This window comes from Moschus berezovskii, chromosome 21 (assembly GCF_049115385.1).
Source record: "Moschus berezovskii isolate FMDL1 chromosome 21, NW_MosBer_1.0, whole genome shotgun sequence".
NCBI classification, from domain to species: Eukaryota; Metazoa; Chordata; class Mammalia; order Artiodactyla; family Moschidae; genus Moschus; species Moschus berezovskii.
This window is the reverse complement of record NC_142480.1, coordinates 57,463,853-57,486,043: the sequence shown is the minus strand read 5'-3', so window position 1 is coordinate 57,486,043 and position 22,191 is coordinate 57,463,853. Positions and strand designations below refer to the sequence as shown.

General features: G+C 43.1%; 1 protein-coding gene across 3 annotated transcripts in view; it reads right to left on the bottom strand.

The window, feature by feature from the left end:
- Positions 1-22,191, bottom strand: part of MCTP2 (multiple C2 and transmembrane domain containing 2) — a 284,499-nt gene that overhangs the window by 110,636 nt on the left and 151,672 nt on the right. For all 3 annotated transcript variants that reach the window (XM_055417730.2, XM_088829687.1, XM_088829688.1), the window contains 2 exons: positions 6,112-6,214; positions 4,657-4,759 (listed from right to left, as the gene is read on the bottom strand). In XM_055417730.2, the coding sequence (XP_055273705.2) occupies positions 4,657-4,759; positions 6,112-6,214 (206 nt within the window). The remainder of the gene's footprint in view (positions 1-4,656; positions 4,760-6,111; positions 6,215-22,191) is intronic.

Here is a 22,191-nt window from a genome sequence, read left to right as displayed (position 1 = left end):
AATGGTGGCTGAAATGTCTTATTCAGCTCAACATCTCTGGACCCCTTAAGTCCCTAAGGGGAAAAGTGGTTTGGGCCACCCTGCCTCAACATAATGGAGACCTTTCAGATCTGGGCATTTTTCTCCACATGTTGCATTTATACAGAAACAAGCAGTATAAACCAAATGAAGCACTCCCCAGCTAGAAACCTCCCAGTAGTTTTACCACCACTAAACAAGAGCCAGAATCTTTCTACCTCTCAGGCTTCAGGGTGTCACAAGGTCTTGTTGCATGCCACCCTATCCCCTATCCTTTCTTATCCCACATCTGCTTTTCCCTACTCATTCCATCCACACTGTCCACTCTGCTATTTTTGGAATCTGACAGTCAGCGCCTGATCTGGAGCCTTTGAACTTGAAGATTTCCTGCCTGAAATCTCCCCACATATCCCCTTCCTCACCTACTGAAGCTCTCTCTCAAATGTTCCCTGTCCAGTGAGGCCCTCCCTGCCCAGATCATGGAGAATTGCATCCCTTCCCCACTCACATCCTCCACAAGCCTCCTCCCCCTGCTTAATTTTCTGCTTTTCTACACAGCACTTCTCACCATCTAAGTGCATGGAAGTTTTAGTTGCACAGTGGTGTCTGACTCTTTGCAACCCCATGCACTGTTGCCCACCAGGTTCCTCTGACCATGGGATTTTCCAGGCAAGAATACTGGAGTGGGTAGCCATGCCCGTTTCCAGGAGATATACCTGACCATGGAATCAAACCTAGGTCTCCTGCACTGCAGGCAGATTCTTTACTGTCTGAGCCACCCGTGTAGCCCCTAACCTACTATATAGTGCTTTTGCTGATGTTGTTCTGGTTTGTATGTTGCCTCTTATAATCCAAAGATAAGTTCCAAAAGAGGAGATAGCTTTGCTGTGGTCACTGTTAGCACACTACAACCTACAATTCTTGGCACACACTGAACACGTGATAGATATTTATCAAACAAATGAATACTTCCATTGCAGGGCAGCTTGTCAACAACCTGAAAAAACTTAAGGGGACTGGGGACTTGCATTCATTGAAATCAAGTGAATCACTCTATCACAGATCACTCTATCTTGTATTTTGAAGGCTATAGTTTGGAAACTCTATTAATTTACATCAATGGTTCTCCAGCCCATCAGGAGTGATTCTGCCCCAGAACATTTGGGAATGTCTGCACAGACATATTTGGTTATCACAATAGTAATGGGTGGATGGGTACAACTGATATCTAGTGGAGAGTGATCAGGGATGCTGCTAAACTTCCTACAATGCATAGGAAAGTCCCAGAGCCAAAAATGATCCATCCAGCAATGTCAGCGGTGCTAAGGTTGAGAAACCCCAAACCTTATTTCTGAAGGGCTTCCCCAGTGGCTCAAGCAAGAAAGAGTCTGCCTGCAATGCAGGAGACACAGGTTCAGTCCCTGGGTCTGGAAGGTCCCCTGGAGATTCTGAAGTGAGCTGAATAGCAACCCACTCTAGTAGTCTTGGGGAGAAGGCAATGGCAACCCACTCCAGTACCCTTGCCTGGAAAATCCCATGGGTGGAGGAGCCTGGTAGGCTGTAGTCCATGGGGTCGCGAAGAGTCAGACACAACTGAGCGACTTCACTTTCACTTTTCACTTTCATGCATTGGAGAAGGAAATGGCAGCCCACTCCAGTGTTCTTGCCTGGAGAATTCCCAGAGATGGTGGAGCCTGGTGGGCTGCCATCTATGGGGTCGCACAGAGTCGGACACGACTGAAGTGACTTAGCAGCTAGTAGTCTTGCCTATAAACTCTGATTTAGCCAGAGGTAATTTCTTAGCTCTAACTCCACAGCATACAGTGATTGTACATTACAAGGAAAGGAGGAAAGAAAGTTGGGTTAACTTGTTGGTATTCTAGAAAGACAGAACACACAAAATGTTAATAAATGAAACAAAGGTAGTTTAATAAAGGTGCGAAATAGTGTTCAACTGGGCTTCCCTGGTGGCACAATGGTAAAGAATCTGCCTGCAATGCAGGAGACCCAGGAGATGCAAGTTTGATCCCTGGCTCAGGAAGATTCCCTGCAGAAGAAAATAAAACCCACTCCAGTATTCTTCCCGGAAAATTCCAGGACAGAGGAGCCTGGGGGCTGTGTTCATGGCGTCACGAAGAGTCGACTGAGTAACTGAACATGAGCACGAGTGTTCACCCTTCAAAGGATCCAATATGCTACCAAGGATTTACCTATTAAAACAAGAGGAGAAACGTCCAAAACACATCAGAGGAAAAAGGACACTAAGTTCTAAAGAAGAGCCCTGCTTGCCTGCACTTTTAGACCTCTTTAAAAATTGTGCCCCATGTTCTTATCACAAAAAGTCTTCTAGGAATAACTGACAAAGTTGTAATAAAAAAAGGAGGGGAGTCCCAAATCACCGTGTCCTCTCTGAGAGCTGGCATGGCCTGCGGCTGATGGCTCAGAACATTTGGCAGCAGCCAGATCTACAAGGGAACAGCTGCTCCACCACACTCTTCAAGTCACGTCAGGGATATAAGAATTCGAGGAGAAATTAACCAAGCAATCAAAAAGAAAGGAGATGCTGAGAGGTGCCACGTTCCCCGCTCTGTAAACACCATGTGAGCTGGTCTAATCTCGGGGATAAATTACAGACTGCTCTAACATGCGCTAAGAGCTGCGGGGAAATACGTCTTTGGGAAGAAAAAAATAAATCCTTCTTGACTGATAAAGATCATAACAATTCTACTATACACTGTATGAATGGCTGGATGAAAAACTGAAATTCCCTCCTCTGGCTGCTGCTGCTAAGTCACGTCAGTCGTGTCCGACTCTGTGTGACCCCATAGACGGCAGCCCACCAGGCTCCCCCGTCCCTGAGATTCTCCAGGCAAGAACACTGGAGTGGGTTGCCATTTCCTTCTCCAAAGCATGAAAGTGAAAAGTGAAAGTGAAGTCGCTCAGTCGTGTCCGACCCTTCGCGACCCCATGGACTGCAGCCTACCAGGCTCCTCTGTCCATGGGATTTTCCAGGCAAGAGCACTGGAGTGGGTTGCCATTGCCTTCTCCCCCTCCTCTGGAAGAGTATATAAATGCCTAATTAATAGGTAAATTCAGATCCCAGCTTTCCACATTGGCCCATGTAAAGATATCATTTTGTGCTTTCTCCTCTGAATTTTATAGAGTATTTTTATCATTTAACTTTTAGCTTACTCTGACATATAACCTTTTGCTTTTTCTAATATTCACTGATTTATTTATTTACCTGCTCCAGGTCTTAGCTGTGGCATTCAGGGTCTTTAGCTGTGGCATGTGAACTCGTACTTGAGGAAGGCGGGATCTAGTTCCATGACCAGGGATGGAACCCTGCACTGACTGCAGAGTCTTAGCCACTGAACCACCAGGAAAGTCCTGCATTACCTTCTCAAGTCTGCTCAGTTGCGTCCGACTCTCTGTAACCCCAGGGACAATACGGAGCCCACCAGGTTCCTCTCTCCATGGGATTTTCCAGGCAAGAATACTGGAGTGGGTTGCCATTTCCTTCTCCAGGGGATTTTCCCAACCAGGGATCTAATCTGTGTCTCCTGCATTGCAGGCAGATTCTTTGCCACTGAGTCACCTAGGAAGCCTACCTTTTAATGGGACGATCAAAACAGTTTTCTTTCTCCAAGAGAGGTGCTCTGCTTTCTTTCACAAATTGTTTTTGAAGACTGAAAACAAATGAGACTGCCAAAAAGGCCTCCAAGTGGCTCCGTGGTAAAGAACCTGCCTGCAGTGCGGGAGATGCAAGATCAATCCCTGGCTCGGGAAGATCCCCTGGAGGAGGAAATGGCAACCTATTCCCGTATTCTTGCTGGGAAAATTCCACGGACACAGGAGCCTGGCGCGCTACAGTCCATGGGGTCTCAAAGAGTCAGACATGACTGAGCGACTGAACACACACACATGCAAAGGCAAACAACTTTTGAGGAATAGGTCTTTAGCAGAATTGAGAACAACTGTGTAATTACCAGCAAGTAATCTTTGAAGAAACGGGCAGGAAGAAGGTAATAAAGAAAACTATGTATGTTTTTCATTCACCAATAGAAAATCAGTCAAAGATGTGTGTTCCCAGAAACCAAAGTGAAACTTCTAACTCAAGATGGAAAGAGCCAGGGTGGATTGAGAGACTGGTCAAAATATCTTCGTTGCTTAAATCAATATGGAATTGACACATACACAGAGAAATTATGTGACTTTACATCGCAAATTACTGAAAGTACTGGAGAAGGATGAGGAAAAAAACAGCTGTATCCTGCTATAGCTGGGGGCAGGGGGCGCTTCCCAGGTGGTGCTAGTGGTAAAGAACCCACCTGCTAACAGAGGACATGTAAGAGACGCAGGTTCGATCCCCGGCTTGGAAAGATCCCCTGAAGGACGGCATGGAAGCCTACTCCAATATTCTTGCCTGGAGAATCCCATGGACAGAGAAGCCTGGCGGGCTACAGTCCACAGCATGGCACAGAGTTGGACATGGCTAAAGTGACTTAGCACAGCACAGCACGTAGCTGGGAGGGCTGTCCCCCTCCACAGACTGACAAAGACAAAGCAATTCTAGATCACAGAAACTTGTCAACTGCAAAATGATTCACATATTGTGTATTAATGAAGGTAACTTACTGACAGCAAGGGAATGGCAACTTTTCCAAGAAAATCAGGAGGTTTATCTCCATCTTCATCAAACACTGTCACTTCCAAAACATCATGGATATCTTTAATGGGACTAAAACAAGAAACACACCATGAATTAGATACAAAAACACACAAGTGAAGGCTGTTCCGTGAAGATCTGAAAACACGTTTTCACTAATTAAGTCTGTATGTCCTCAGAGTATAAAACTACCATTTAATTAAATTCCAAAAATTAAATCAAACTGAATGTATTCCCAAACCTTCCATCAGCGAAGATTCAGACATCCATATGGAAAAAAAAAGTCAACATTTTTACTATGACATTTCCATGTATATGTGTACTCAGGGGCAGGACTGTTAAAGAAACAGGATAAAGAAAGAGAATAGGGGACAGAAATAAGGATGACGAAGTGACTTCCAGAAGAGAAGACCAAAAATAAGATTTTCTTTAAACTAATGAAGAATTTCCTTTAAAAAACAAAGGTGGTCAAAATCACTATTTCCCAAGATCCTCTGAAAGCATCCTATTGTTGAAACACAAAATACTAAAAGGACATGCATATTCACTTGTTTATAAATTTTTCAATGTTGACCAGAGCCAGACATCAGCTATAATGCAAACACAGAGCTGTGGTCATTGGCAAGGTGTTGACCAAACAAGAGACTCTTGCAAACCTGGTTAGCACAGTTAACCTCTTCTCGTAGGTTCCCACAAATGTTCTGCTTGGGAGCCACCAATTCATATTCACAACAAACTATATTATTGTAGTCATAGGCACAGATAAAGCATTCCTCAGTGTTGTGAGGCAGGGTACCACCATTTGACCCAGATTCAACAATGGGTGAGCCTCCCTTTGATGGCCAGGTGCCTTGGAATCTAAAGCAACGAGGAAGATTATCCAGCACCCTCAACACCTGAACCTAAAAAGAGGGCATCACTATAGAGTAGGTCATTCAGATAAGCTGGAATACAAGGGGCCTTGGGGAGTCTTCGAGGAATCATGCATAATCTGTAGGTTCCAAAAGACATCGGCAGAATGCAAGCCCTCTGATTTTAAAATACTGCTGTACAATATAAGCTCCTTGAATTTAAGACATGTCTACATCTGTAATTTCCTTTAACCCAGGAATGAATTAGTCTGGATATATGGAAGCTTTCTTCTACTCACAGATTAATTGAGTCACTAAGAGACCTACTTTACAAACGCCTCCTGTAACACTCTCTTGCAGTTCCAAACGGTCTCTTCTATTATTAACACTATAGTCTATAAAATGAAAGCATAAAAGGTTTTCAGAAGGAGAAAAACAATAAAATTCCTCCTTTGCCCATAAAAATGGACAGAAAGTTCCACTCAAGAGCCCTAGACTGCCCCACACATATCAGGGATAATTGGTCTCTGAGTTAAAGCTGCTCTTTGATATTCCAGGGGCTAAAGTACTTACAATGTAAAAACTTTGTTCCACTCAGGGTTGAGGTTTTTGTAAACGGTATGTGTCTGAAGTCGGTCATTTCCTAACTCCAACAAGCAAAAGGGATCGCTCTTCCCTGCAAAGAGAAAATGGACAAGGGTTAGAGAACAAAGGAATTTCTATTGTCAGAGGCAAACGAGTCTCAAAAGTGACAGAGGCAAAATGAAGAAAATCATGCAGTTTTTCTTTTTTTTTTCAATTACTATTCAATCCTAAAGGAAACCAACCCTGAATATTCATTGGAAGGACTGATGCTGAAATAAAGCTACAATACTTTGGTCACATGATGTGAACAGTGGCTCACTGATAAAGACCCTGATGCTGGGAAAGACTGAGGGCAGGAGGAGAAGGCAGCGACAGGATGAGATGGTTGGATGGCATCACCGACCCAATGGACACAAGTTTGAGCAAGCTCCAGGAGACGGTGAAGGACAGGGAAGCCTGACATGCTGCAGTCCATAGAGTTGCAAAGAGTCGGATATGACTGAGTGACTGAACAAAAACAGAATGATTTTTTAAAAATGTTATTTTATATTGGAGTTGATTTATAACATTGTGTTAGTTTCCATATATCACGGTGATTCAGCTATACATATATCTACTCTTTTATAGATTCTTTTCCCATTTAGGTTAATACAGAATATTGAGTTCCCTGTGTTACACAGCAGGTCCTTGTTGATTATTTTATATGTAACAGTGTATACATGTTCATCCTAAATGCCTAACTTATCCCTCCCCTCACCTCAAACCCTTTGGCAACTCTGTTTTCTAAGTATGTGAGTCTGTTTCTCTTTTGTAAATAAGTTCTTTGTACCACTTCTTAAGGTTCCACATATTATAGTAATACACTTGTGCTAGCTGGTAAAGGCGGAAGATGAGAGAAGGACGAAGTGGGAGTTTGGGGTTAGCAGATGCAAAGTATTATACATAGGATGGTGAAACAAGGTTCCCGTGTAGAGCACAGAGAACTATATTCAATATCCTGTGATATCCATAATAAGAAAGAGTATGAAAAGGAGGAGTATGAAACAGCATGAAAAAGATGACTATATATATAACCATCACTTTGCTGTACAGCAGAAATTAATATGGCACTGTAAATCAACTATACTCCAATTAAAAAAAAAACAAAAACCTGTGCTTGCTGAAAGATCAAAGGTGAGCCTCTTTTTTTAGCAAGTCCTGTAAACTCTGTGTGGGAAAGCCAGGTGTCAGGGAACTTAAGGGCTGGGACTGACATGCAACCCAGACACGGCCTTGAGAGCAAAGGCAGCACAGGATTCACAAGAGCAGGTGTCACTGTGGCACGTGACAGGGCCCACGTTGGTGTTTTGTTTGAAAACACAAGAACATCTCTGTTTCCTTTCTAAATTCTCTCTGAGGAAGTCTACAACTCGAAGTCTATGATAATTGACATGCTTCTACAGGGTGATGAGAGAAATGAGAAAAAGTATAATCACGGCTATTTTGGTGGCTCAACGATAAACAATCTCCCAGGCTCTGGGTTGGGAAGATCCCCTGGAGGAGGAAATGGCAACCCGCTCCGGTATTCTTGCCTGGGAAATCCCATGGACAGAGGAGCCTGGAGGGCTACAGTCCACGGGGTAGCAAGAGTCGGACACAGCTTAGCAACTAAACCAGCATCACAATGGCTATCTAGCAGTTAAGACTCTGCTCTGGAATTGAGTGGTCACACACACATCTGACCTTAGATAGCCAGGAAATGATGAGAACACACATGGGGCACTCTCGGTGCTCAGAGACATGCAGAACTCTAATTTCACAAGGTAAATTCAAAGTTTTTAACCTTAAAAAATAATGAGGCTAAACCTTTACTTCTCCCATCTCACTTCTTTTTCCATCTTACCTCATACAACTTCCAAAAGAAAAAAAAAATTATATTAGAAAAACCAGAATCCATAGGGGAACCCAGAAAGTTACCACGTAAGAAGTCTCTCCCCCTTTGTTCAGCTTGACAGAGGGATCTAGAGAACTGTCCTGGTCTCTAACATCCATAGGACGTGAACACATGGCCTGACTCTGCACGCACAGGCGCTCTATAAAGCAGTGTGTACTGAATAAATTGGGCGCATAAAGACAGATGTACCTACAACAAATGGCCGAGGAATCCAGACCAAGGCCTAACACGGACACGACTCAGGCCACATGACCTACTGGCTTACCATTCAGGCCACTGAACCTACATTCAATGAACTTAATAACTAGGGGCTCTGAGGTGCTGCACGTCCTTAGAGAGACACATGTGCAGGGACTCGCATAAAGATATTTCGAAAACAGAAGAAAGAAAAGCAGCTGCCTGGCTAAGAGTGAGCATTAACAGGAGATTCCATTCAGCTGACTAGTGGCCTGGACACTTATATGACTGGCTGGACCTTTTAAGCCAAGACTATTATCTCAGTGGCCAGTAGACGGGGATCGAGTCGTGGACACAGATGAATGTGTCGGGGTTGTCAGTTACAAGCAGTGGAAAGGATCCCTGTCTAAACTTAGCAGCAAAGGAATTTGTCAAAATAATAGCAAACAGCTTTCAGGATCAGTCAACCCTAAAGGAAATCAACCCCAAATATTCATTGGAAGGGCTTTACACTGAAGCTGAAGCTCCAATACTTTGGCCATCTGATGAGAAGAGCCGACTCACTCTCAGAAAAAGACCTAAATGCTGGGAAAGATTGAGGGCAAAAGAAGGAGGAGGCAGCAGAGGATGAGATGGTTGGATGGCATCACCGACTCAATGGAGATGACGCTGAGCAAACTCCAGGAGATAGTGGAGGACAGAGGAGCCTGGTGTGTGCTGTTCATGCGGTCTCAAAGAGTTGCACAAGACTAGTGACTAAACACCGAGAACTCAGGATCAGTGCACAGACTGGAAATTCAGGTTTGAAGTTACTGGAAACCAAAGGCTGAGGGACACTCAGGCACAGAATCTCAGTCAATCTCTCTTCCCAGGAAAACTGGCCTCACAAAGATTTCTGATCCAGGCCCTAAATGTCATTGTTTAGTTGCTTAGTCATGTCTGACTCTTTGCGGCTCCATGGACTGTAGCCCACCAGGCTCCTCTGTCCATGGGATTCTCCAGGCAAGAGTTCTGGAGTGGGTAGCCATTTCCTTCTCCAGGGAATCTTCATGACCCAGGGGTTAAACCCGCATCTCCTGCATTGCAAGTGGATTCTTTACTGCTGAGCCACCAGGGAAGCTCCCCTAAGTGTAATTGCTTCTAAAATTCATTCTCCAAGCCTGCTTCTTTTCGTCACTTGATGTAGATATAAAGGGACTGCCCTGCCTAGCAAATCCCCATTTCCTAAATTCCAAGGCTCAGGAAGGGAGAATATACTGGCTTCCTAATGAATGAAAGCAAATCAGAATCCCTTCTCCAAAACATACACGAGAAGCACCCCAATCCTACAAGGGGTTTCAGATGTTGAGCAGCCCAAATCAAACACATACAAATCTATCTTCATTTTTAAAAGTCTTGCTTCTTTAAGAAGTTTTTTACTCAGACATAAAAAAGTGAGATAATGCCATTTGAAGCAACATGATGGCCTCAAGGATTGTAATATTAAGCAAAGTCAGATAGAGGAAGACAAATACCATACGATATCACTTATATGTGAAATCTGCAAAAATGATACATTTCATAATTTTCCTTTTTTTCATTATGGCCTTTTCTACCTAGAGAAGTTCCTTTGGTATTTGTTGTAAAGTTTGTTTAAAAAAAAAAAAAAGATACAAATGAACTTACTTGCCAAATAGAAATAGACTCATGGACATAGAAAGCAAATTTATGGTTACTAAAGGGGATGGAAGTGGGGAGATAAATTAGGAGTTTGGGACTAACAGATTCACACTGTTTGTAGGTATGTATGGTACGTGCTCAGTCGCATCAGACTCTTTGTGACCCCATGGACTGTAGCCTGCCAGGCTCCTCTTTCCATGGGATTGTCCCAGCAAGAATAGTAGACAGGATTGCCATTTCCTCCTCCAGGAGATATTCCCGACCAAGGGGTTGAACCTGTTCCTCCTGTATTACATGTGGATTCTTCACCACTGAGTCATCTGGGAAGCCTATTCATACTAATGAATTAGATAACCAACAAGGACCTACTATACAGCATAGAAACTATACTTAATACTTTGCAATAATCTCTAATGGAAAAGAATGGGAAAAGGAATATATATACACTATATGTGTGTATGTGTGTTTAACTGAATCATTTTGCTGTGTACCTGAAAGTAACACAACATGGCAAATTAACTATACTTGAATTTTTTAGAAAACCAGGTCTTACTCTGGGGCTGTGTCTCACAGGGTACAGGGTGGGGGTTCAGTGGGGAGGCACCTGACATAAAAAAGTGAGATAATGCCATTTGAAGCAACATGATGGCCCTAATGATTGTAATATTAAACAAAGTCAGAAGAGGAGTCAGTGGAGAAGTCAGAAGTCAGTGGAGAAGATCACAACATCTCTTGAATAACTGTGAACTTGAAAGGACCCACATGATCTTGGCTTAACACTCTGGTAGACGATGCTGAGCTCCTCAACCCAAACTGAAACAGCTACTTAACCATTCATCAGACTGTTGGGAGGTGTCAGCGCTGCTCCTCCGGAGACAGTGATGTGACATTCCATCAGTGCTGGCTCGGGGAAAACCGCCTGACACTTGTACTGAAAGCCCTGGGGTTCCTCCCTAGCAGGGAGTCAGGGGCCTGGCCTGCACAGGTGGGCTGAGTCCTGCCCACCCCGCTCTCTAGCACAGACTCTGTTGTCCCGGGTAATGAGGAACAGACGTCCTTCCAGAAACTGGGAGGTTCAGTTGTGTGCCTCCGGGGAACACACTGTGCCGACTCTCTGAAGATAATCCCATCAAAGCTCATTAAAATACTGCATCTCTGTAGAGATGAGGAAAGAGATGCAAAGACATTAAAACATCTATAGAGTAATGCATGAACACTTTAGGACTGATTTCTTGCCTTTCAATGATTCTAGATAGACCTTCCCTGGTGGCCCAGTGGTTAAGACTCTGCCTTCCAATGAAGGGGGTGTGGGTTCAATCCCCAGTCAGGGAACTAAGATCTCATGTACCACAGGGTATGGCCAAAAAAATTAAAAATAAACAGGTAATTGGAAGGACTGATGCTAAAGCTGAAACTCCAATACTTTGGCCACTTCATGCAACGAGTTGACTCAATGGAAAAGACTCTTATGCTGGGAGCGATTGGGGGCAGGAGGAGAGGGGGACGACAGAGAATGAGATGGCTGGATGGCGTCACCAGCTCGATGGACATGAGTTTGAGTGAACTCCGGGAGTTGGTGATGGACAGGGAGGCCTGGTGTGGTGTGATTCATGGGGTCGCAAAGAGTTGGACACGACTGAGCGACTGAACTGACTGACTGAAGTAAATAAAATTTAAAAAGAAGATTCCAGACAGATGGGAACTTTCAGTAAAATTTAAGCAGTATTTTTATCTGATCATGATAAAATGATCTCCCATCACAAATGAAATACCCAAATGTTTCCCAAGAGAACCAAGCAAACAGTACCAGGCAAAAGGACATAGCTACATTTGGGTCTGCCCTCTTGTTCTCTGCTCCACCTGTTTTTACACGTAAAACACCCAGATGACCCCTTCTGCAGCCACATGCCAAGTCACCTTGACACGGCTAGACCACTGGTGATTCAGATTCACGGTGGTGTTTCAGCACTGTGCTCTCAACAGCCTTTGCTATTTTCAAACAGCGTGTTAAAATCCATTTGTATTCCTCCAACGGAAAGTGGAGGTTTCACGTTTAAATAATTTTACCTTTATATCAGTTACAGAAGTTGATGGACAAGCGATAAAAGTATTTGAGAGGTCATATCATTCATCCGACAAATATTTATTAAACTCCCATTCTGCTCTTGGCACTGAACCAGGCCCTGATGTACACGGACCACCAACTCATTACCTTCAAGGAACTCTCAGAATAATCACGCTTTTCAGCAAATGTCACCTTTTCAGTGAAAACTTCCTTCACACCCTCTGCCAGCGGGTTGAGCCATTCTCCTCTGTGATCTCTGACTGCATGTTGTCCTTATTTCCCTTCTATTGCACATTTGTACATCTCTGTTCTATATTTAGCCGTGAATTTCATTTAAAGGACCCAATGCAGGCACAGCCAAGGTATGCGTGCCATCCCCTCCCCGTGAGGAGTGTCCTGGCCCAGTGGGAGGGGGCAGCTGGGGACTTCGGAGCCCAGGGATGGGTGTCGGCTGGAGGGAGCCAGGCTCTCCCAGCTCCGGGTAAGAAACCATGCTTCATGCAGTTCTCCTTTAATCCTCATGCCCATTCTATGAGGTAAAGAGTGTCTATGCCATTTTCCAGATGAGGAAACTAAAGTTCATTTATCTGGCTTAAGTCCTGAAAGATTTCACAGGGGAGGTGAATTCTGAGCAAGGTTTAGGAGGTGGCTGACTTGGCCGGCAGAAATGGGTAGGTCCTTGCTGAGGAGACAGGGAGAGATCAGAGCATTACTTGCATTAAGCAGAGAGATGATAGACACAGAGAAAGGTAATAGAGAGACAGATATACACGGATAGAGAGATACACACATACACAGGGATAGACATAGAACCCACCTGCCAATGTAGGAGACGTTAAGAGACTCTGGTTCGATCCCTGGGCCAGGAAGATCCCCTGGAGGAGGGCATGGCAACTCACTCCAGAATTCTTGCCTGGAGAATCCCATGGACATAGGTCCATGGGGTTGCAAAGAATCAGACATGACTGAAGCGGCTTACCGTGCATACACAGATACAGACAGGGATAGACACACACAGACACACACACACACACACAGATACACACACACACACACATAGAGCTAAATAGTGGTGATCAGGAAATGTAAGATACTGGTAGATAAAGGAAGAGATTGGCTGGAAGCCTGGAAGACCATGACCAGAGCATTTTTTTTTTTCTTTTTATTTATCTGGCAGCCAGGAGCCACCACAGACTGTCAGTCAATACAAGGGGCAGGGCTAGAAGAAGAATTTCTAGAAGAAGCTAATTTCTGAAGCTAATTATGGCGCATTACAACCCAGGCTGGGGGTGCAGATAAGGGCAACAGCCACCCCAGACTTCATTTCCAAAATCTCTCCCTTCAGTTCCATTATCATCTCTAATCATTTGTTAATAAACCTTACTATCATATATTGGAGCCAATTCTACTGCTCATCCTGAAAATCTATGTTCTTTCACAACTTACCCACACCACCGATCCTGATCTGACCCATGTCCTAAATGCTTCAACAAGGCAGGAGCATCTGTGCCCCATCCCTGAGCAGCGCAGAGGCACGAGGCTCAGTCCTGCCTCTTATTCTGCGTGTGGAATGGCTTCTCCCTGCAATGCTCTCCCAAGCCCCACGCCTCTCCAAAAAGATCAAAGACCAGCTAACCTCCAAGGCCTAGATCAAGATGTAGCATCTTCAAGGAACTTTCTTTGCCACCTTAAACTCCAGGGAGCTGCCCTCTCAACCTCCTGCGATCAATTACTTTAGGTGTTATAATGCCACGTGCTATGATGTGCCTGCTTCTTCTTCAACAAGTAACTTATGGCTTCCTAAAATGTGGAAAATACTGTGCTGGGCTCTGAGAGGGACTTTAACAGAAGAGAAAATCCTGATCTCTCTTCATTCTGGACCTAACTTTCACATATCTCCTACTTTTCCGAGTGGGTTGCAAGCATCTCTATCCAACTGATAGCCTCGGTGGCGTCCTGCAGATGAGGGCCTGATCACTTCGCAGTGGTGGACATCCAGCCGGAAGTGGGGACAGACAGGTCTCACTTCGGACTGTGAAGTCCCCAAAGGAAGAGGACAATTTTGCTGAGATGTTTGCTTAACTACATTTCTGATGTTGTAATATTCTAGCACAAACAGAGCAAGAACTGGAGACATGAGAATTTTTCCTTCTTCTAACTCCATTCCCAGTAAGGGGCTTCCCTAGTGGCTCAGACTGTAGAGGATCCACCTGCAATGCAGGAGACCTGGGTTTGATCCCCGGGTGGGGAAGATCCCCTGGAGGAGGGAATGGCAACCCACTCCAGTATTCTCACTCAAGCTCCATGAAACAGCATCATCCGGATTTGCCTAACATCTCCCCATGTTTCACTCTTGCACCTCCAAAATGCTTGCTCTACACAGCCACCAGAATAAACTAGTATTTAAGTTCGTATGAGATCATATCACTCCCCTACCTAGAAAGATCTCTAATTTCCTCCCCTGGACCTATGTTCCTATATAATCCAGTCCCACCTAATACATTAGCCTTCCCGCCCCTCAGGGTCACCGTCCTCTGTTCTCCAGTCTCGCTCGCTTCTCGCACGTCTTGGAAAAGCCCTGCAGGCTTGGAATGTGTTGTTCCCTCACTTGAAAACGTTTTTCCTTCATCTCTACCTCATCCCTGATGTCTCAGCTACAACCTGCAGGAACACCAGACAGGTGTCCCTTTAATGAGCGCTGACAACCTATTCTTGACCTCAACAGTAGCACGGTCACTAGATACCACTGGGGGGTTAGTAGTCCCTCCGTGTGAAGGCAGTGATTAATTTCTCCCCCCGCGCCGTGTCACCACAGGCTCACACACAGAGGCGGCACATTGGCTGAATAAATAAAGATCTTACTAAGAACACAGCCAGGAGAACAAGCTGTTAATTCATAGAGCACCACAAATGAACTGAACTCATTCACTCTCAAGGTGCCAGTAAGTTACACACGGCTCTAGCTCCGATAGACTTGCATCTAGATGCAAGTCTATCGGAGCTAGATGCATTGACTAGAGTTCATGTTCCTTGGCAGACTGTTAAAGCAGATGGCCTGCCAAGGCAGATTTGTATCATTTTTGATGTGTTTTTTAAAAGTTGGTCTTGATTTGGGCTCAGCTAGCCATGAGGTTCTTGTGAATTAAGAGCATTAAATGACTATTGCTGAGCTTCCTAGAAATTGCAATTATAGTCAGTTCTTTGAAAATGGAGCATCTTTAAGAGGGGAGCTGTTGTTATGAACACAACTTTAAACAGAAAACAATGAAAACAAACTGGAAAACAGACATGTGATTTAAAAGTCCCACTGAACAATAAGACTATTTCTCTTCTGATACAAGCAGTCTTACGTTTCAAAAAAATAAACCCCCAAAACAACAGAAAACATACTGTTATAATTTATAAAAACTACTCAAAAGTCAGTATTATAGCATACGGCTGGAATATTTCTACTCTGCAATATGGTATCTAACTGCAGTATTTTGGTCAACAGTTTCTCAAAACAGCACTTTTATGTACAACAAAAATTGATGAGCCCACAAAAATATTTTATATCAATAAAACTATTATCCATATTACAAAATGTGAATAGAAGCACTAAACTGGTTTCAGCATGAGAATTTTCCTACCATAAAGCATATTTTTTCTTTACTTTTATCAGGCAATAAAACAGAAACAAACAAAAAAATCATACAGTGGTAACTATAGATTTCCAAAAGTGTTGAAAAGCTATTGTGATTAGCAATGATTAACCAGTGATTAGCGATGCTGATATTTCCAACATTATTTAAAATTCAGCAAAATTATGAACAAAATATCAAGAAGACAACCTGTGAAATTCCCCATGTCAACTACACTCTAGAAAAAGAAATTTAACGAAGAATGGGAATATCATTTAATGAGCATGTAATATGTGTTTAGTAAGCTCATTTAGGTTTTAACTTGTGTGTTAAGTCACTTCAGTTGAGTCCAGCTCTTTGCTATGGACCGTAACCCGCCAGGCTCCTCTATCCATGGGAGTCTCCAGACAAGAATACTGACCTGGGTTGCCATTTCCTCCTCCAGGGGATCTTCCCAGGGATCAAACCTGCATCTCTTATATCTCCTGCATGGGCAGGTGGGTTCTTTACCACTACCACCACCAACTTAACTGTTAAAACACCCATGAGAAGCTCACGGCTTAAGTGCACCCATGGCTAGAAGGTGGTAGAACCAACATTTGCACACCTGTTTCTGTACACCTTCCATACCTCAGTATGGTGGTGTTGCTCATTCACGCAGTCATGTCTGACTCTTTACAAGCCCACGGACTGCAGCACACCGGGCTTCCCAGTCCTGCACTGTCTCCCGGAGCTTGCTCAGACTCATGTCCATTGGGTCGGTGATGCCACCCAACCATCTCTTCCCTTTGTCCCCTTCTCCTCCCACCCTCAGTCTTTCCCACAATATACAGGAATTAAAATGAAAGGCAGTTACTGTAAAACTAAAGGACAAATCAAACCGGGACTAGTCGTCATTTTCAATGAATGAATTGTTGAACTGAACACTGATTTATCCAAAGCATGAGCTGCAGTCTCTTGGGAAACGATTATGTACTTAAAGAATGAATGAAGAATTTTGCCAGCTATGGTGAAGTCTTAACCACTGGATCATCAGAAAAGTTCTTGAAATACAATTCTTGCCAGAAAATATTTCAGTCCCCTATTTTTCTATTTACCTATTAACTACTTGATTATCATTTTATAGTCTATGAAAGAAATTCTGCATTGTTTTTGCTTGGTTTTTTTTATTAATTTCTTCTCAAAACAGCTGAGTTTTGAGTAAAGTATGTTGGTCTTATTAAGCATTACAAACAGCTACACTCACCCTGAGTTTCAAAGTACAATTTATCATCTGTTTTGTGAATCAAGGCTGTGGCCTTGTTTACTACAGAAGTACTGACATCAGACTGGATAACCTATTACTTAAAGATTTTAGGTTACATTGGGGCAAGGTGTTTGTGAGACAAATGCTTTAATAAAAATATCTGACAGGCTCTTGTATTAGAATAACTGCACATGGTTATCCATATCTCATATTGGCTACAGAGAACATAAAAATATCTCTCACCAATTTTAGAGGGATGGGCTACAAGGGAAGTTAGATTACCTCCGATTCTTTAAAATAAAAGGTCTTCTCTTCTCACTTATATACAAATGTCAGATACATATAAAATGCCAAGTTATATATAAGTTTAATACTGAGTAGGTTCAATCACACAATAAAACAGTATATTTATCAAAGATTTGAGTTAGTTTGAAAAAGTTATAAATTTTTTTATATTTTAGAACACTGAAATCTTTATCTTCCGTAAATATCTTAACATTGGTAACTTGTAGATTTAGTTATTAATATAACATTTGGAAGGTTGCACTAACTTTTATCTTTATATAAAAAGTTAAATTTATAATAGCAATGAAATTCACCTCAGTGAATGTACATATATATGTGTACATATGCTGCAAGGAGATCCAACCAGTCCATCCTAAAGGAGATCAGTCCTGGGTGTTCATTGGAAGGACTGATGCTAAAGCTGAAACTGCAATACTTTGGCCACCTCATGCGACGAGTTGACTCACTGGAAAAGACTCTGATGCTAGAAAAGGTTGGGGGCGGGAGGAGAAGGGGACGACTGAGAATGAGATGGCTTAATGGCATCACCAACTCTGTGGACATGAGTTTGAGTGAACTCCGGGAGTTGGTGATGGACAGGGAGGCCTGGCGTGCTGTGATTCATGGGGTCGCGGAGAGTCGGACACGACTGAGCGACTGAACTGAACTGAACTGATGATATATAAATAATATACCATGTATATACATATGGGGCTTCCTGGGTGGCTCAGCAGTAAAGAATCTGCCTGCAATGCAGGAAACACAGGTTTGATCCATGGATCAAGAAGATCCCCTGGAGGAGGGCAGGGCAACCCACTCCAGTATTCTTGCCTGGAGAATTTCATGGACAGAGGAACCTGGCGGGCTACAGTCCACAGGGTCGGGAAGAGTCAGACACAACTGAAGTGACTTAGCGCACACACACACATGCTTATATGTATGTTACACATATTATATACATATGGTATATTATATATAAGGGCTTCCCTAGTGGTTCAGGTGGTAAAGAATCTGCAATGTAGGCACCGTAATGCAGGAGACATGGGTTTGATCCCTGGGTAGGGAAGATCCCCTGGAGGAGGAAATGGCAACTCACTCCAGTATTGTTGCCTGGGAAATCTCAAAGACAGAGGAGCCTGGTGGGCTACAGTCTATGGGGTTGCAAAGAGTCAGACAGGACTGAGCAACTAACATTGTATATCTCTCTCTATATGATATATCCATTATTCCATTGTTCTGAAATACCAGGAAAGTAATGAAAATACAATTTCTCCAAAGTTTTTTTTATGGCCACATTATCAAAACAGCAGCTACCACTAGTGAGGAACATCCTCCTAACTTTGATCAGAGCAGCAGAAGTGACTGGTATTTTCTTTTTCTAGTCGCTACCTGCAAAGATACAACTTTAAAACTGGCAAACCCACTGATTGCAGAGCTGGCAAATGCATTCCTTTCTCCTCTAGGACAACAGGTCCCTGCACTCTGCAACTGTAACCTTCACCTCCATAAGGACCACTGCCAAGATCTGCCCCCATGGACTTTTGTTTTATCAGAGTCCCTGAATTTTAGGTAAAACAAACTTGAAGCATCAGTTATCATGGTTACTTGGTATTGTTTCTACGACACAATTACAACAACAACAAAAACAAACTATCATTAAAGAAAAAAGTAAGAAGGTTGAAAAGTTCCATTTTGAAAGTACCATTGTTCTTTGAGAAGGTCCCTGGTTATGCAGAGTAAGTGCAGTTTTTAAATTATTTTTAATCAAATAATTTATGTTAATTGATGTTTAATTAATTAATTAATGTTAATTACAATATTGTGATTTTTTTTTTTTGCCAGACATCGACATGCAATAACTAATTATTTTTAAATGTAGTTCTTTTTTATTTGCAGGTGTGAACACTCTGTTTTCTGACCAACTAAAATGAAATACTCATTTATAAATAAGGCTGACTGGAAAATGCTGGTTGCAAACAGTTAATTTCTTAAATGTTCCTGGCACTGGCAATGATGCATACATCTTCTGATCCATGATCAAGTGAAGCTGGAATTTTATTTTTTTACTGCATATCAAGTGAATTGGTAATAACAACAAGAGTAATAAAAAGGGTGAGTTGCCACCGTATGATATAAGGGCTAACATCTTGGAGGTATCATTACACCCTATTGTGACCTCACAGCAACCACAATTCACTTCTTCTTCCACAGAGAAAAGTTGCTTCAGAGCTCTTTGGAGCAGGTCCACTTTGCTGCCCTAAAGCAATACACCTGGGATTGGAGCAGACTGAGGGAGTCTGTTCACCTATGAAGTGAGCCAACCTATGAGGAACATGGACTCTGAGATCTGATTCTAACAATAAAGCCCCGTGTGGTCTAAAGGCCTGTTTAGCTAATGACAAGAATCTTTGCTTCAAATCAGATCAGTGATAATTTTCTCATAGGTAATATAGAGACAGTAAAACACCAGGGCATTTAGTTAAATCACACAGCATTATTTGATTTCTAACTACTTCTTTTTGTCACTGGAATCTTCTAATACTCACCTTCATCCACTCCAAAACTATCTACTGCATATCTTGAATATAAAGAAAATGATCAAATGGTAGCATTTTCTACCAATATTATTCTTCTGAAAAGAGGGTTTTGTCTTATAGACTGATCTTTACAAAAAATTTCATCTTCCAGGTTTCTCTCCTATTTGCTGTAAGAGTAAAAATACTCTTTGGAGAATTCACATTGGCCTGAAACAACCTCCATAAATCCTAGTTTTGAATATGGTTTATGGAAGTCACCTGATAGCAAGCATTAAAATAAGGTAAGTTTTAAAAGAGTATTTCCACACATGGATGTAGTTTTACAAAAGTCTTTTAATGCACTGCAATTAGTTCCTGGTGATCACAAAATATAAAACCATGAAAATATTTTTTGAAAATACTGCATAAAGCCATATTGAGTTCTTGGGCCTTGGGATGATGTTTACTGAGCCATTGACAATCACTGATTCAAAAAGTGACATATTGAAACACTGAGATGGAAGAAAGACACAATTTGCTCTGGAAAACTGGCAAATAATTTTACATGCGTTTTAGTGATGAAAACTAAAATTACTTCTGGTGAAGGCAAATGAAATGTTTGAAATAAGTGTTTTCAAAAACTAAGTTTCAAAAGAAAGGAAAATTTCTAAATCAATCTAAGCCTATATAAGCATTTGTAAGTAAACTGATGAACATCAGAAGGCCTCATTGAAGTATATCATCCACAAACTGAGAATTTTTATATTCACATTGGCCAAAAAAGCATTTTTAAAATATTCTCACTGGGCATTTCCTTAACACTGTGATCATCTTGTAGAAGGATTTCCATTGGCTCATTTTTTTGTAGGAGAGTGAGGAGAACTCTTTTCTAAACTTATATATTCTATAATTTTTGTAATATAAAGTGTTTCTAATTAACAATCTCTTTTCCAGAGTTTGAGCTCCCCAGCCTCAGAAGTTGAGGTTACACAAATACAGAGAGTAGACCACATTCTAAAATTATAACAACAACAAAAATGCACCACGGAATTAATAGACAGCTCCATATTCTGTAACACTGTTCATATCCATCAGTTTACTTGGTAAGTAAACTGTCATAGAGGTGCTTAAACGGTTAATACACGAGTATAATTCAGCAAGGAGAGGAGAGCCATTGTCTAATCAGACACTGGAATGTCTGGATTATTCTCATCCAAGTCAAGCAGAATTCATCACAGAGCAGGTCTGCTCTAGCCTCTGTCTATAAGTTCCAATTCATGAAGCACCAAGAGAGATTTCATATCACACGGTATCAATGACAAAGTGATTCCACGGCCCAGACTTTGGTTACAGAAGCGTGCCAGCCAGCCAGACTGAGGATCCAGGCACCACACCATCCACTCTGCCAAGGACAGACCACTATGTCCACAGAACGGCGAGAGAGAAGGACAGACATCTGTCTGTCTTCCGAAGTCCTTTTGAAAAACTGCATCAACGGAGGATAGAAGATGGTGGAGGTATAGGACGGGGCGACCACTTTCTCCCCCACAAATTCAGCAAAAGAACATTTGAACACTGAGTAAACTCCACAAAACAACTTCTGAATGCCGGCAGAGGACATCAGGCACCTAGAAAAGCAGCCCATTGTCTTCGAAAGGAGGTAGGAAAGAGTATAAAAGATAAAAAGAGAGACAAAAGAGGGAAGGATGGAGCTGCATCCCGGGAAGGGAAGCTTAAAAAAAAAAGAGAGAAAAGTTTCCAAACGCCTGGAAACAGTCACCTGCGAGACTGTGGCCAGCCTTGGAACCTCAGTTCAGTTCAGTTCAGTCGCTCAGTCATGTCCTACTCTCTGCGACCCCATGAATCACAGCACGCCAGGCCTCCCTGTCCATCACCAACTCCCAGAGTTCACTCAAACTCATATCCACAGAGTCGTCCAGCCATCCAGCCATCTCATTCTCCGTCGTCCCCTTCTCCTCCTGCCCCCAACCTTGGAACCTCAGAGGGCCACATAACCGGGAGAGAAAAGAAATAAATAATTAAAACCCACAGACTAAGTGCCCAGAGGAAACTGTCAGTGGAGAAGTGGCGCAGACGCCTGCACCCCCCACTAGCAAGTGGGGGCTGGGCAGGGAGGCGTGGTGGCAGTGCTTAGAGAGAGGACCAGGCCTGAACACCCCGAGGGCAATATGAGGGTGTTAATGGGAGACAGCTAAGCAGACTGTGCAGCTAAAAGGCAAAAAGCCTGTGAAAAGCCCCAACCTAAGACTCCACCAGCCCCGCTCACAGAACAAAGGACTGAGCAGAGCGAGCCAGCTGCGGTCAACGCATCCCCCATCCCCCGCCCAGACAGGCAGGGAGGGCAGCCAGTGCCGGAAGGGGCCGCTGTGGCCCCAGAGAGGCCTCTGATACCAAGCTGCAGGCAGGCTTCCTTGATAACCGAGACATCTTGGGTTCCGGCTGGTCAATATCCACCCAAGAAGGTGCACCGGTTGTACGCCCAGAAAACCCAGCGGCAGGGACCAGGGAGGCGATAAGTTGCAGCAACTGTGCTCGCCAAACACCTG